The sequence below is a fragment of the Epinephelus lanceolatus genome, chromosome 6, assembly GCF_041903045.1.
Source record: "Epinephelus lanceolatus isolate andai-2023 chromosome 6, ASM4190304v1, whole genome shotgun sequence".
In the NCBI taxonomy this organism is placed as follows: domain Eukaryota; kingdom Metazoa; phylum Chordata; class Actinopteri; order Perciformes; family Serranidae; genus Epinephelus; species Epinephelus lanceolatus.
Window position 1 is genome coordinate 28,013,438 of NC_135739.1, and position 17,102 is coordinate 28,030,539.

The following is a 17,102-nucleotide window of genomic DNA, read 5'->3' on the forward strand; positions in this document are numbered from 1 at the left end:
AGTAATCTGCTCCAGGACCGTTTCTGTGCTGTGGCCACTTTGGGAACAGAAACGATATGTTGCATGTCTTGTTTTCTTCCTGTCAGATATCTGGTCCTCTGTCATTCCTAGACTAACTAACTAAGCCACAGCAGCAGAGAGCAGGAGTCATGGAGTCATCACATGTTGGAGCAACAACAGGAGGATGAGTCAGCCTAAACTATCTACATCGTGATGTGCACAAGGTAGAGTTTCATACGCATATTATTACAGGCTGTGTGATTGTTTTGATCAAGTTGGATCTAGACTGTGGTTCTTTGAAGGTGAAGCCAGAGAGAAATAACAAAGACACCCTGCTGAGGTGGTGTATTTTTCGAAGGGTAAAGAGCAAGGCTTTTAAATAAAAGAGATATCAAATCAATTTGAATTATTCCAAAGATTTTTTTTTCCGCATACGTGCACGTTGTCCCCCTGGGACAGCAGATAAGACCTGATTGGCTTTAGGGATAATTTGGGTTTATGACAACTTGGGTTTTATTTCATCGTTTTGGCCATCATTTCTATCAGTAACGTTAACACAGCACTCACCAAATTAAAGTTACACCATCAAAAGAAGTTAGATGGGGCAACAACCATTTAATGAGCATTTAGACAACAGACTGAGAAACAAACTCCCAGGAGGAGAAAACTAGGGACACACTGATATGACATTTTATCTCCTGATAATAATTTCAGCACTTCAACTGAGGGTATCCACCCATACCAGATACTAAACTGATACCACTGGTTTCTTTTTTCCCAAATTTAAATCAGTATACCTCAATACGTGTAACTTACTGGACTGAATTTTATGGAAGGTAACATGAGGCCAGGGGTTGCTTTGGCACTGTAAACTGAAAGACATTTTTTATTTATTACCTCCACCAAGGTTATGTTTTTGGTTTTGGTTCGTTTGTCATCAAGATTACCGAAAACTACTGGTCCGCTCTCCGTGAGACTTGGTGAAAGGGTGTGGCATCGGCCAAGAAAGAACCAGATAACTTTTGGAGTGGCCTCCAGCCTTACTTATGTTATTAACATAAATGGAACAGCCATTTCATAGCTGTATTAGCCTTGACTCCAATCTGCAAAAAAAAAAAAAAAAAAGTTTGTATATCCCATTACAGGTTAAAGACAGACTTCCTAGTTAAACTTTGCCCTACTGTACTTTCTATAGTTGTGCACACACACACACACACACACACACAGTAAGGTGATACAGCGGAAAGTTTGGGTTGACTTACTTTCAGTTTTAATTCCAACTAGTTTGCAGTTTCGTTAATCTGTCTTGTTGTAAACTTGTTGGTTAGTTTGCAACCTGGGATTGTCAGTCTGCTTGTGCTTCTTGCCCCGTCTGACTTTCCTTGTAGCAATCCTTCCCACATCCCACCTACTTCACTGATGAGTACAATGTTATTACAATCAATAAAAATGATAACCAAAGACAAAAAATAAAACCCAAGTTAGAATCATCCTTTATACCATGTCTTCATCTAAATGTGATTCTTGAACAATACAGCCTGGTGGGAGACTGAGGTGTATATAACCCTGCAACACCTACCTCTGACTGGTTTAGGGAGGAACAAGGTGTTCCAAAAAATATTGCAAAACAGCTGCAGGTTTCAGATGCTTTCAGATTGAAAATGAACCCGATAATGCTATAAATGTGAAACAATGGGAAGCAGACACAGTAGCGCAATGAGAGAGAAAGCAAGAGATACAAACCGAAAGAGGGAGAGAGGAGAGAGAGAGAGAGAGAGAGAGAGAGAGAGAGAGAGAGAGAGAGAGAGAGGGGGGGGAAAACAGAGGTGTGCATTCCTGTCACGGTTGCATGATAATTACTGATTCGTCGGTTATTGAAGACCTGCTCACTGCTTTTCATTACCAGCAACAGACGTACAATGAGACAGCGAGAGAGACAGAGAGGAGGAGGAGGAGGAGGAGGAGGAAGGAGAGAGAGAAGGAGAGAAAGCACTGATAGGGATGAGGAGGAGAGTGGTAGTGGTGGTGGTGGTGATAGGTGTTGGGGGGAGGTTACCACAGGATGGCAGGGTGAGTGAGGGCATTAGGCAAGGAAGGGAGATGGGAGAGGAGGAGGAGGTAGAGGTTGTCTGTAACAGTGAACGAGAGAGGGAGAGAGATTTGGAGAGAGAGAGAGGAAGAGAGTGAGAAAAGAATGAAAAAGCAGAGTGTGTTCCAACCTGGTCTGTGTGGTCCTGGGGGAAGCTCCACAGCACGGTTGGATCTAGAGGTAATTGACAGACAGCATTAATCAGCGGGTGAGAAACACACCGTCTTCGCTAGCTGCCTCAGAACACATACATATTAATGAGAGGGGTGGGGGCAAGGGTGGCTGCTGCGAGTCTGTGCACGCACACACACACATACACACACACTCTTACACTTATATACTCACTTACACACACACACATATACACACACATATACAGAGCAGTGCACAGTGAAAGACAAGAGAGAGTGAGCCTAGGCGGTATGTGCTGTAAATATGCTAATCTATATTCTCAGTGTAGATATGATAGCTTATATTATACACCAAATCATGCACGTTTATAAGAAAGTCATATCAACACACACTCTAGTTTATTTGCTTAATTATTCCTACATTGATACAAGCCTAGCTGTTTGCTGGAAGCTAAAAGGGTTATTACTATAACAGGGGTCTGTGATTGTTTTTCCTCTCCTGTAAATAACATTAGTGACGACCGATTAAGCCAAATTGATTATTCAGTTTTTAGATGGACAGGAAATTAACCAATTCTGATGTTGTCTATTACAATTAAAGGTCCAGTGTGTAAGATTCAGGGGGATTTAGTGTTATCTCGCGGAGAGGATTGCAGATTGCAACCAGCTGAAACTTCTCCTGGTTGGAAATCGTTCCACGTTCATTGTTCAGGAGGTTTTTACCGGGAGCTGAATCATGTGCAGAGGTCTCCTCCTCTCCAAAAGAAACAGACCAGGGGATTAAAACTCAAAAAAAAAAAAAAAAAACCACTGAAAAAAGTAGTTTCACATTAAAAAAAATGCAGCGTTTTTTCAACGCTTATTGTTGCGGAGGGGTTTCTAACTCTGGTGGCCGGAGCAAAAACGCAAATGGCCCTATCTATGGCCAGTGTTTGTTGTGTCTAAACTACTGTAGAAACATGGTGGTGCAACGTGGCCATCTCTATAAACAAGGACTTGCTCCCTATAGAGATACAAACAACTTATTCTAAGGTAGCAAAAACACAATGACTCTTATTTTTAGGTGATTATACACCAAAGTAAACATACTTAATATATAAGATTTCCATTTCTGCCAGTACATCTTCCTAAATCCTACACACTGGTCCTTCAATTTAGTCACTGAGTGAAAATCAAGAACATTATCTGGATGCAAACTCTTCACAATTGTCATTATAAATGAAATACTTTGGGGATTCAAGCTGCTGATCAGACTAAATAAGAAAACTTGACAAAAAATTCTTGCTTTGGTGAGCTGTGATGGTCATTTCTCTAACTAACATAGGTTAATCACCAGTAAAGAAATCATTAGTTGCAGTCCTTGACAAACAAATATGGTTGTTGTTTTTTAAAGAGTTTGCTTCAAAAGACATTCAGAATGTGAATCAGGTTATCAGTGTTTTAAGTGAATAACAGAGACATAGACAACAACAAACACATGAGTGTACTGATAGTTTAATGCTATAGTGCTAAAGATGGGCATTGTTCATTAAAGATGGAGTTGGCCAATTGACAAAAAAACTAAACTGCACAAAACAAACATTTATTTTTCCTTAATAAGCAGCCAGTTTACTGTTGCCTTGGTGTCACTCTCACAACGTGTTTCCAACTCTCTAAAGCTTCCCGACCAAAACACGAGCCTTACTTCTCGCAGGCTTATACCATGTGGTTGAAAAGGAAGCAGCCACCGAGCCATAGCCTGAACACAGGGGTCTCTGGTAAACATGGCTTCCACAGCTCCAAGGTCACCCTGTGACCTCGGCAGGAACAGCAAGGGTTTGAAGAGATGAGCTCTCGCATGCCAGGTTCACTGTCATGGACATACAAAAAGCCTACAGGCTCATGAACACACCCCCACCTCTGTCTAAACAACGCTGACTGAGAGAAAGTGAATCTGGAAGCATCAAACCTTTTGATAGCTTGAATATATCAGTCAGAAAAACAATAACTGAGTTCAACAGGATGTTGTGTAAATCCCTTAACTAAAGATGTATGACCATTTTAACACAGGCTAAATGTGGGTATGATCCTGCCCTACGCATATGCCCAAAAAGATTAATGTAGACATTTATAAAGCCAGAGAGGAGGACCCCTACCTCAGTAAAGAGGGCATGCAATAACATACAATGTGTAGAGTAGCTTCATGGCTAACACACCAGGCTGCCTGAGAGAAAGAGGCATACAATGGACAAACGGATGACAGGAGGCAGCAGAATCCATCATGCCTTACATAATCCTGTTGGATAATTTCATGGGCCCCATCTTGAAAAGAGCGGCACAAAAAAAAAAGCAGCAGAGCTCAAAGCTCTACACACCAACTCCGACCCCCCCTTCCTTCTCCCTACCCTATGATCTGCCACAGTTAGGGCTATTTTATGCTGATTTACTGGGTGAGAGGATGGGAACTGCTGCTGGAGTGTGATACAGAGCAGAAGAAAAGGGGCAGGAAGGGAAGAGGGTGGGGGGGGGGGTTTACTGTTTGTAACTTTTGGGAGCCATGCCTACTTTCTGTTGTGACTGACCAGGTGTGTAAAGGTATGAAAATATGAGGAACTTCAAATCTCTACTTTGCCAGTGTCCATGTACACGGCTGCCTCTTGGTTGACAGTACAGGAGGAGTGTGACTGAATTCAAGATCAAGTTCTAATTGTGGCTGCAACACATACTGCATGTGCCAATTTCTCCACAGCAGACATTTTAACTTGTCGGGCAGGAAAAGCACAAGTGACAACCTGTAGCTGCATGCTACATGTAAATGAAATCATTTATTTCAGTAGCCTTAAATTTATCTCTTGTATCAGTTATTACTAGGGCTGGGGGAAAGAAATCGATACAACATAGAATGTCAATATTTTTGTGTGACAATATCGCATCACCACACAGTGCCAAGTATATATTTTTTTTTTTTTAAGATTTTTTTTGGCCATTTTTGTTTTTAATGGACAGGACAGGTAAGCGTGAAAGGGGGAGAGAGAGAGAGGGGGGATGACATGCAGCAAATGGCCACAGGCTGGAGAACCGCAATATATTTTATCACAATACTCAGCTTATTGCAACATGTTTAAAATCGCAATAATATCATATCATGATAATATTATAAGAATATTGTGAAGTAAGAATATTGTGGATCCTCTTCCCACCCCATAGTTATTACAGTATGATAAAAAGCTTAATGTCCCTAATTTATGGGTAGCCATTCTAATTAAGTAGTACTACTACTAGTTTTTTCTGGGGTCTGTAACAAACAGGTGCATCCCCTTATGTCTGGAATATGAGTCAGAGGCTAGAGAACCTCTGTAGCACCACAATACTTGATTTTTAATGGTATGTTGGGACACACTGTACCATAATCACTTCCTGTGTCACCTCCTGTGATGTGGATATTGCTGTTGGCCATATTGGTATTTTGATAATTTTCAATTAGTTGTGCAGCCCTAGTATTTACTATGAGATAAAAAATAAAGGCTGAGAAAAAGATGGAGGGAAAATGTCAGAAAATAGTGAAAAATGCCTATCAGTGTTTCCCAAAGCCCAAAATGACATCCTCAAATGTCTTCCTTTGTCCACAACCCAAAGATATTTACTCAAACAGATGAATCTATTATCATATGAGTTGCCGATAACAAAATAACTAACATACATGTTACAGTCCTTCTTTGGGTCATGTATACCATGCATGAAAGCTCTGACAGTAGACAGATATAAGATCATGTCACGTGACCAAATGGACTTCAAATCAGCACTCCTTTTCCCAAACATTTCATAAGGGTGGACTGGGTGTGTGTGTGTTCAATTCAGTACTGAGTCACACGGAAGGAGAGTGGTGTAGAGGGAGAGAGAGAGGCATGAATACAGAGAGCACAGAAGGCAGAAAACAGTGAGCTGTAACAAAACAGTGAAGGACATGTGAGAACTTCAGAGCACTACCAAAGACCTTCCTTTATCATTCATATCTCCTCTCTCCTCTGCATCCTGTGTGCACTCTCCTTTCCAACCAACAGGCTCTTATTCTTTCTGTTCAACTCCACCTCCACATTTCTCTGCCAATCATTTTACCTCTTGTTTCTCTTTTGACAAATTTCTCTCTTTCTACCACTTCTGCCTCATTTCTAGTCCTTCTTCTCTCCTCTCTGTTTCCCATGCTTGCCTCATTTTTTCTATTTCTTCCACAACCTTTCTTTCTCTTCATCCCGCCCTCCCCTGCAGATCTCTGTCCTCTTCACTTCTGCACCCCCCCTCCTTATTTTTTTTTCACTCTTTTGCTTTCGTATACCCCTCCCTTCGGACGTGCTGGGCGTGTGGTGGACGCAAGAGGGGGCCTGAAGGGGGTTAAGGCTGAAAGTTGAAGGTTACAGGGGTGAAGAGGACCCCTGCTGCTCCGCCAGGGGACACAAATGTCACCATGACAGATCCTGCACCGGTTAATCCACCCTCCCCTTTTACACACACACACACACACACACACACACACACACACTAGAGCTCTTTGGCTCTGGCCAAAAAAACAGAACAATTAATTTCTGAATACTGCAACTGTCAACTAAGAAATACGCAAAATAAAAAGCCTGTACTAAACCATTTTCTTTTCGGCACATAAAAAATATGTGAGGTGCAAATGACATGCTCATAATTTTCTTCTGTTTGAATGTCGTCAAACATGTTTCATTACTTGCTTTGCAAGGCACGGATTCTGGACAGCCATGAGTCCACAGTAAATACATTTCTGTCTGCAGCCTCTGTGGGATCTTGAATTTTCAAAACACAGGCTGTGAATTTTACAAGTGCATCGTACGAATGTTTTGGCTTGCTCACAAGGTCATAAAACATGCTCTGCATGCAACAGACAAGTAGGTATCTGTCAGTTACATTAAAAAATGACAAAGTTAGAGACCGAGGTGCTCTGGAGGACACCGGCAAAGCAAGCATGAGCACATGAACACATACAGAGCTGATAACAATGTCTATATCTCTATAAAGAGCAGAAATGCAGTGCCCTGTCCATAGCCACTCAAATAAGTTTTGACAAATGCTAATATGCAGTGACTGCATCATAGTGTTTGACTTTCTTAGACTAATCGACCACTTCCTGCTCTTTCGTTACACCTGCCTACACTGCCTGCCACCTGTTTGTCCATACATATGTCTTGCAAACCACACTGCCTGCATGAGGTACTGCTTTGCTAAGCATCCTTTCCATCACCTATCTCCAAAAACTGATTCAGGATGTGTTTATTATATTTCCTACAGTTGACAAAATCTATAAAGAGCTGTTGTACAACAGTATAAAACAGTCAAGTTGATGTGACACCAGTGGTAGCAAGAGTGACAAGGGGAAAACAACCAATAGCATATTTCACCCTGGTGGAGTGTAAACAGATCCAGTGGGTGAGAATTGAATTGAAATCACCTATCCAGAGTTAGATTCCTCCATTTACACCCCAGGAAATGGAGGTGGGCAAATGTGACAAAAAGCTCATGGAGTGACCGTTGGCCCCTGTTTGCAAAGTGCATGTGTGTCTGCACACAAATGCGTGCGTGTTTACAGATAGATAGCAAGTGACTATTTACTGTACAGTTGCATGTCCATTGATCTCTGAGGGCTTCAAGCGTGGCTGACCTCCAAGTCACGATGGGGGCAACATGCGGGAAGCCCCTGAGCCGTGACACAGATACTGGGGAGAGGGGGGGCAGTGGTGGTAGATATGATGAAAAATCAATGTTTCGGCTATTCCTGAGACGCCCGTCTTTAAAAGTCAGAGGAGAGGAGTGAGCGAGGAGAAAGGAGGGTTAATAGGTGAAGGGTGCTGGGAACTGAGAGCGGGGCAACAGGGAAAGAGTGGGAGGAGGAAGGATGAGGTGAGGGAAGAAATAGATGGGTTGCCTAAGAGTGGGAGGTAGAGCTCTGTCTCTCCCAACTGACACTTCCTTCCTACCTACTCAGGTGGATCCTTTAAACGTGATGGGATTAAACAGAATAAATTAGCAAGATATATGTTCACCGAAACATGAGAGACCAGAAATAAGCCTACTCCTTCATCTCTTATTTCTTCTATTCTCTGCATAAATCTACTGGCACTTCCAAGTAGGCTAAAAATGAAAAATGCTGGCATCTTCATCTTGGCAGAAATCTACGCTTCTTGGGATTTCCAAGTAGGCTAGAAAGAAGCTGTTGGCAGAGGATGTCATTGCTAATGCTGCTGGCTGGAAGAGAAAAAGTTGGTGCGTCGCACTAGTGTGTCAGATACCTCGCGCTGTCCAGTGCCACACGGCAAGTTATTCAACTTTAAGCCATTTTGTCACTAAATTAAAAAATTAGAGCTTACTTTGAATGACGTAAGGCTTTATAAAAATAGCCTTTGCAAACTGCGGAAAAGCATATGATAAACATGAAATATACTCACAGTGCAGAGGCCTACGTTTGAGTTTCTATAGGATCACCTTGGCAGCTCAATAACAGTGGCCTGAATGCATGGTGCTGGCTTTAAGACTGAGAGAGATTTCAGTAAAACACAAAAAGATCTAACCCTAAATCCAGTGTGAATACACATTTAGAAGAAAGCCTCTAGTTTATAATTCTCTATACTATGTGAATCAAACGCAGACTTAGAGCCCTCATGGCCATCCAATGTTCTAAAGGCATAAAAAATGCACTTTTTTCACCTTATTCCATGAACGACTGAATGTGTGTTGTGAGTGAATAGGGGGCCTGTTTGTTAAGAGAGGCCAAATCCCATATGGTGAACAGCAGCTCCTCTGGTGAGAAGAGAGGCTGTGAAAGCCACCGGCAGCCCCTCTCCTCCATCCGTGCTCCGGAGATGAAGGGATGTAGCGCCTGCCTCTCCTTGTTCCTCCTTTCTCTCGCTCCCTTTGCCTCCTCTCCTCCCTCTTTCTTGGCCAGGGGTTAAACTGCTGCACTCTAACCTCCTTGGCAGTGATTTCATTCACTCCGTTTCTCTCGCTCGCTCTCTCATCTCTGAGAGAGATTTATTTCACAGTATGTAGTGGATTAGGCCCCCCTCGTACGCCCTCGGACAAAAGCATTGTTTTAGCACTAGCCTGTTCGCTGTAACGGGAGGAAGCTACAGCTACTAAGCATCCACAATACGGCCATTGTGGACACAGGGCTGGAAGGACCCTGCCTCGGAGGCCGTCTAGACTTTGAGCCTGGGCCGATTGGAGAAACAGAGGGAGAAAATCCCATCAGGCAGTGGAGTGAAAGTTAACTAAGGTAACCTGCTGTGAACCTGATGAAGATGTCAAGCCAACATATGGTAAAAAATGTCTATTGTCAGAACAAGAAGCTTTCTTTCCTCCGAGGGAGGGTACGGTGGAGGAGGAGGAGACGAGGGGTGGCTAAAGAAGACTAAGGGGGGTTGCACAACCTAAAGGAAGGAATAACTGTGGTGGTCATCGTTTTACTTCTGGATCAGTAGCCTTATTCTGGCCGGGAGGAGGCCCAACCCCTACACTCACAATTAAAGGAATAAGCAGATTAACTGGCATCTTTCAAAGGCCAGCAGAAAGAAAAACACACTCACACACGTTTAAAACATTTTTTTTTCCCTTTTGCCTATCCAGTCTCAGACTGCACACTGCAAATGGCATTACATTTCATGCTGATTTAGTGGGCAGAGGTTTTCAGAAAGAAAAACTTCTTAAACGATGATATGGTCCTTAAGTTTACTAATTCTGATTGGTCACACTATGTTGTTACAAATGAGGACTGGGGACTGACGCGAATAGTAAAAGCATTAGGTTAGTCAAAATCTACCTGGATTAAATTTGAGTTTGACATTTAATTGATGTCTGGAACTTGAAAATGCTGATACAACACATTCTATAGGGTATAAAATTTCTTGTAAAAGGTACAAGCACATGCATCATCACATTGGTCTAGTTTAGGTCTGGAAATAGGTCTAAATTTGCAAAAGGGGGATGCATTTTAATTCCAATGCTTGAAAATTTGAATAAAACAAAAAAGAAAACAACCTCTAAGGTAGAACCTCCTTTACCAGCCAAAAAAATCAACTGGCAGGCTTCACATGTGAGAGATGCTGGCCTGGGGGATTTCTAAGCCATTTCTACTGCTACATCTGAAAAAAAGATAAACAACAGCCTCAGCCACTGGAAGGAGAAGAAAGAAAGAGCTGCATGGAGATGATGTGACCCTATTAATGCCACATTAGTTGTTTCGTCTTCCCAGAAAAATTGCTTCAGTGGGATGAGCTGAGAGAGAAAGAGAGAGACGGAGAGAAGAGGTGGAGAGAAAGACAGAAAGAGAGAAGTGAAAGCGATACTGTCTCCAGGCTAGTTGGGATGCAACCCAATTTCACAGCTTCACGAATGAGTGGCACAGCATATGGATGCAACCTTTGTGACAGCCTCTGTGTATCACCACATATCAGCGCTGATATTCCCAGTCAGATTCCATACTGGTCCAACATTATGTCAAACACTGGCTCCGCATGACTGCATCTTCAACACAGCCCACAGACAGCGTGTTTGTTGGGGGGGGGGGGTTAGCCTCCTAAGCTAAGGAAAACAAACCAGTATCTCCCTAGACAGACTACTCTCCAACTCTTTCTACGCTGCATGATGCTCAGTTGCTGCAGAATAACAAAATCAAATGCTTACATTAAAGCAGTAACGTGCCCTTACATCTGAGATATAACCTGAAATCTGAGGTATGACCCAGATATTTATCCAAACAGAAAGGGGGAAAGGAGGGTGGGCTGCAGAGTTTTGTTGCAACAGCACAAGTTAATAGTGATGATTCCATCTCTGGTTGTTGGCTGGTTGGCTTAAACACCAACATTTCTTCACATAATTGCATACTTCTCTCCATATGGCCCAACCATCTGCCACGGTCAAAAAACAACATCTATATAAGCCCAGTAAATTAATAACTCTATTATTAAACTCATATGCATAAAAACACATGAATGTAACCTGTGCTAAGAGCTAAGTTAGCTTTAACTCTACTACGAACCATGTAGACTATTTACTTCGTTATTTATGACTGTAAAAGGAGCTGTGCAGACTCCATGTTGTTCAGTGTGGTCTCATGTGACAGAAACGGCTGTATGATAAGTCTGTCAAAAATGTTGTTTTTGGATATACAACTTGAAAAGTTTTAAAATTCTGGTGATCAGGTCATTGTCACTCAATTACACGTGCTTAGGGGAGAATTCCTTTTCTTGTCTTTGAGGTGGTGGTTGCAGCATCAGAGAAAACACTGTGTGTAGCACAGCAGCTCCTTGAGGTGTGGAGAGGATCGATCTCAGCTAATGTCATATGGCACAGCACCCAGAGGCAGCTGTGTGGTGCTGATGACAGTGTAAAGCCTTGCCTTTGGCGGCTACATGCTTGGTGCTGCCGAGCTGTGATTTGAAGTTCACATGCGAAGGCTGACAGACAGACAGCTCTCAGTCAGGCAGTCAGTCAGTCAGCCAATCTTTCCACAGGGATGACAATACATCTGTATCCGTTAAAAGCGTACAATAGTGCCTAATCCTAAACACATTCGCAGGGGTCTCAGCGCTCTGCAGGACTGATGGACGAAATACTGACAGAAAAATACACTATCAAACCACTGAAACTCTCTCACACAGACAAACACACATACATACACACACCCTCACTTCCTCAAAATGTAACTGGCCTCAGCAAAAAAGTAGAAGATGTCAAGTTTTGGAGAACCATAACTAAAGAGATAATCTGGGATGGCCATTTGAAGACAAAAGGCCCTTGCAGTCCAAAATATTTAACCATTGTTTATCCACTACCATCCTTTGCTTTTCTCCAGTTTAATCATCAGTTAAATGAAGTCAGGGTTGCAAGTAGTTAGACAAACTGACTAAATGTTATAATAATATCTGTGTTTACAGAGGCCGATTGGTTCATTTCACTGTGCTTCATCACCATGCTTCCTCTTGGTCTCATGGGAATCTGAAAAGTGGGTTTAGCAAACAAGTGATTCAGCAGACAGGACTTGGCTAAGACATATCAACAAAACTACACCCATTTTCACACACAAACCCCTGTTTGATGTGGGTCAGTAAACACACACTCTACCCGCACTGGACCCGTTAATATCAGCCTGTTGTCACAGCTTTAATTCCTTGTCATCCACATTCACACAGGACCCAGAGACTGCTGCTAAACCAGCAATTTACTGGTTACAATAGATCTGAATACAGCTGCAACTGACAATGATTTTTAGTTTGTATTTTTTATTTTTTTGTAAATTAATAGTGTATCAAGAAAATGTGAGAACTGCCCATTATAATGTCCTAAAGCCCTTAAGAATCCATTCATTCATTTTCTGTAACTGCTTATACTGTTAGGGGTCGCAGGGGGGCTGAAGCCTATACCAGCTGACATTGGGCGAGAGGCAGGGTACACCCAGGGCAGGTCACCAGACTATCACAGGGCTGACATCTAGAGACAGACAACCACACACACCTACAGCCAATTTAGGGTCACCAATTACCTAGTCTGAGTGGGCGGAAGTTCGCTGCATAGATCAGCCTCTCATTGGGCGGAACAAGCCACCTGCTGAAGTCCCGCCCTACCACCTCCGGTTGTGTAGCAGTTTTCAAGCGCACCGTTGCTGTGGCACCGCCAAGAACAATTGTGATTGGTTGAAAGAAATTTTTAAAAAAAAGCCGGTGCGTTTTTTTTTCTCTAATCTTAAAGTGAGAGTCAGCGTAGCCAGACCTTTTTTTTTTTCTTGAGAAAGGTCTGGTGAGCGAGACTACCAATTACCTAGCCTGCATGCCTTGAGACTGTGGGAGGAAGCCGGAGTGCCCAGAGAAAACCCAAACTGACATGGGGAGAACATGCAAACCCATGAAAAAAGAAAAAAGCGATCCGCACACCAAAAGAGCTACCGTATGCAATTTTTTATTTTGCGTGACGTTTCGAGCGTGATGCTCTTCCTCAGACTGCACATGCAAACCCCACGCAGGAGAGCTCCCCCACCCTGTATTCGGACAAGGAACCCTCCTGCTGTGAGGCAACAATGCTAACCATTGCACCACCACGCCACCCACCCTTAAAAATAAATCATCCAAATTTTGGCCATCTTATTTACTGTCAGTAGGCCAATAAATAAACACATGAAATATTTCCACACTAGACCAGATATCAACTGTATATTTGTTGTTTGTGGAGTTGTTCACATTCAGTTCATTCATAGTAGTTGTTGCTGTGATTACACTGAAGCGTTAAGTATCTCTGAGATTTACAAAAGCAGAATTTATGACTAAAAGAGATTTAATTTGACACCAGTGTCTAGCATCTATCAGGTTGAAAGTAATCCCAATATTTTTGTCAGAAACACATTTAGGATTCCATACTAAAGTCATGGGTCTAAGGATAGAGAGGATCATATGCTGTACCTTGAGGCAAATTTGTGATTTTGGGCTTATAAATAAAATTGACTTCATTTAAAAGCCGAGCAGCAGTTCCACCCTGGTTAGAGGCAGGTCCTGAGGACTGGCTGCATAACAGATGTTAGCCTATTCACTCTGACCACAAATAAAGGTTAATCCTGCATCACTGTGTCAGTCTGAAATGGGTATTAGATGTTTATACAACTCCTAGCCATATCTAAACCAGTTCCACTGGAGCGAAATAACCAGAAATTATCTCACATCTAGGAAATGCACACAGTCAACATGAAGGTGGATGAAATGCTGGAAGGTGTGTGTGATTGTGTGTGTGTGCGTTGTGCATGTGCATGTCCATTTACATGAAAACAAAGACCTTGTGGATGAAATACATGATATGCAATGATAAATGGTCTTAGACATTCACAAAGACATCAAGAATGACCTATATTTTCTATCTTGAAAAAATAGGCCAGAACCCAAATTAAGGGCCAGTAGGGCTACTACATGCATGTAAACGCCACCGTCTTCACCGTAATTGTGTGGTGTTAGGCAACATAGGAGCAGCCTTGAATGGAGAGACATAGCCTCAGGGCATAGCTGTTGACATGTAAATAGTGGGGATAGAAGCCGAAATGACAGCACAGACAGTGGGCTTGTATGACTAGTTCTGCTTGACTTGGGTTTGGCCTTGGCCACAAAAATTAAGGTCTAAAGGACAACAGTCTACATGTCAGGATACCAGTACTCGTACCATGTCAATAAGTAGGTTGATTTCCTTAATTGCCGGGGAAAATACATTTCTGTCTTTTACGTCATTCATCTTTTGGATCATTTTACATCAGTCTACGTGACAGCAGCCCTGTGAGACCACAATACAACCTGAGACTGCATCCTTTGTAACAATCTCTGCCTTCATCTGCTTCTTCCGTTCGTCTAAAAATAGGGTTTAAAGAACGCTGGAGATCCCCTGCAAAATGAATACTCATCATTTACATCATGTATTATTTCCTCACAATACAATACAAATAAGAGTGCTAGCATATTTGTATTAAACTCAATCCTAAATCAAAAACATTCACAGATAAAAGGTTCCTGCAGGAAAATCTCAGAGAGAGTGGTGTCTTGTTTAATATGGTTGGAATCCTTCATATGAAAAGATTTATGAGCCTCTGGTATTGCTATCACTCCCACTGCACACGACAAGATATGTGGGCAGGTTGATGTAGCCATGAGTCAACCCCAAATCCTGTTAAAATCCTGTCATTATAAAGTCTTCTCAATATGACAGTCACGAAAGTCAACATATTTTTGAGCAAAGCTTTTTTTTTTTTTTATGAAATCCAATTTGCCAGACTAGGGACAGATTAACATCACTAAAGCTACATTAAAGCAGGAGCTGCAGTAATCCTGTTCAATTGTGGGCTAAACTAGGCCACATTGGCATTACATGCATAAGAACCAGCCAATCATTGTTCTTTGACTCACAATACTTGCTTTGTGTGCGTGCGTGCGTGCGTGCGTGTTTGGTTGTACATGCTCGTGCCATCTGCTGTGCTGAACATATACACTTCCTAGCCATCTATTGTCATCCTTTGACATGATACATGTGAAGAAGAGCTTAGCTTCGAGATGACACTAGCGATTTTTTGGAAGCTGAATTCAGCTGGACGTTATCCTAGCCTTTGCATCATGCTTTTTATTTTTAAACACATAAAATTCCCACAGCTCTCTGGAGCATAGCTTAAGAGTGGTCACAAGGGAATAAATTCATCTGCCACCGCACAAAGATGCATGGCGCACGCACACAGACACACACAAACAAAACACGAGCCACCGACAACAATGCTGCGAGGCTGCAAGTGGGGGTGATGTGATGAAACCCTTCTGCATTCATCAAATTCATCTCATTTTAAATCATTGATCGGGTCCCTACTTTTCCCCACTTTTTCGCCGGGGAAAGGGGAAGTCTAAAAATAGCCTGTGAGCGTCAGTGCCTAGAAGTCTTTCCATGTTCTCCCAGTCTGGCAGCATTAGTGAATTCAGATGAGCCTCCTGCAGCTCTCACAGCCTCTGCGTCTCTTTCTCATGCACACTCACACACATGCGTGCGGCTGTGCACACGCGCACACATGCAGCCATACATGTACAACACACTATTCACTTAAACATGTACCTGCTATCACACACAAAAAACAGTTTGCCCCTGGAGTTTCAGTACTGCGTCAGTGAGTGGGAAAGCTCAGCCAGCAACCCCCTCAGTACCTCACCTCTCAGTTTATAGACTACTGCCATCAGCATATCCACCACCTCCTTCATCCTCTCTCCCCATCTCCCTGCCCCACCCCGTCTCGTTTTGCCCCAGTTCTTCATGCTCTGCCCAATAATACTTGGTGCTCTGAAGAAACAACAGAGAAGTCAACTTACAGCTGTCCTGCTGGTGGTGGATGCATGGGTGTATGTGTGCGTGTTTGCCAAAACATGAGTGTAGCGAGGTCACATGGCACCACCTGAAAAGTCACAGTAACTTGTTCACTCTCTCCGTTCTCCCTGTAGGGCCCGTCTGTCCCTGTCATAACGAGTGATAATCAAAAAGGGGCGCGAGAACAATTGCGCCTGTGCAAATGTGTGATCACAGAGAAAAAGTTGCTATGTTGGAGGAAGAACAGGTAGAGACAGGATATACAAAGTGTGAGTGAAACACGTATGCCTGAAAAAAGCAGCTGTTCCTGGACAGATTGAACAGAGATTAGCAATGACTGGGAATTTTGCGTCAACACAAACAGAGCCCGAACAACAAAACCAGGTTATGCACTGAATGCTTAATTCTCCTGCATTAAAATCGTGAAAATGTATTGTAATATTTGCAGGTTATCATTATTGCCAGATGAATCTCTTGGAATTTCATTGGTGCCCTTACCTGGCTAACGGTTCACATGTCAAGTGTCTGCACTGGCCAAAAACTAAACTATTTTTAGCCTGAACTTCACCATATAATCTGAAACAGAGCCAGCCAGGGTGAAATGTGAGGACAACACTTGTTTCCATCTCTTTTAAATAAGAAAAGAGCTGGAACTAAACCCAGTGAGCAGCAGGCCACCACACATTTATTGAATGGATGAGTGACTGCGAGCAGGGAGCTACAAATGACTCCAGACACGGACAAAAGAACAAGGCTGTAGAGCACTGAGAGAGGCAGTAACACTAGCTGGCCAACTTTGTCTTCTGGATAACTAAAATAGAAATACAAACAAGTCTTGTGTTACATCTATTATTGTGTAGCGGACGTAGGACCAGATCACTGTTTCTGCAAGTCACAAGAAAGTCTTGCATCTTTGCACTCAAGTCCCAAGTCAAGACAGGCAAGTCCTAATTTAAGTCCCAAGCCCTAAACTTTGATTTTCGAGTCCTTAACAAGTCATAACGGACTCTTCACCATGCAATGCCATT

General features: G+C 42.6%; 1 protein-coding gene across 2 annotated transcripts in view; it reads right to left on the reverse strand.

Moving 5' to 3' along the window:
• dennd1b (DENN/MADD domain containing 1B) overlaps window positions 1-17,102 on the reverse strand; it is a 115,820-nt gene that overhangs the window by 88,582 nt on the left and 10,136 nt on the right. For both annotated transcript variants that reach the window (XM_033621659.2, XM_033621657.2), the window contains exon 3: window positions 2,220-2,263. In XM_033621659.2, the coding sequence (XP_033477550.2) occupies window positions 2,220-2,263 (44 nt within the window). The remainder of the gene's footprint in view (window positions 1-2,219; window positions 2,264-17,102) is intronic.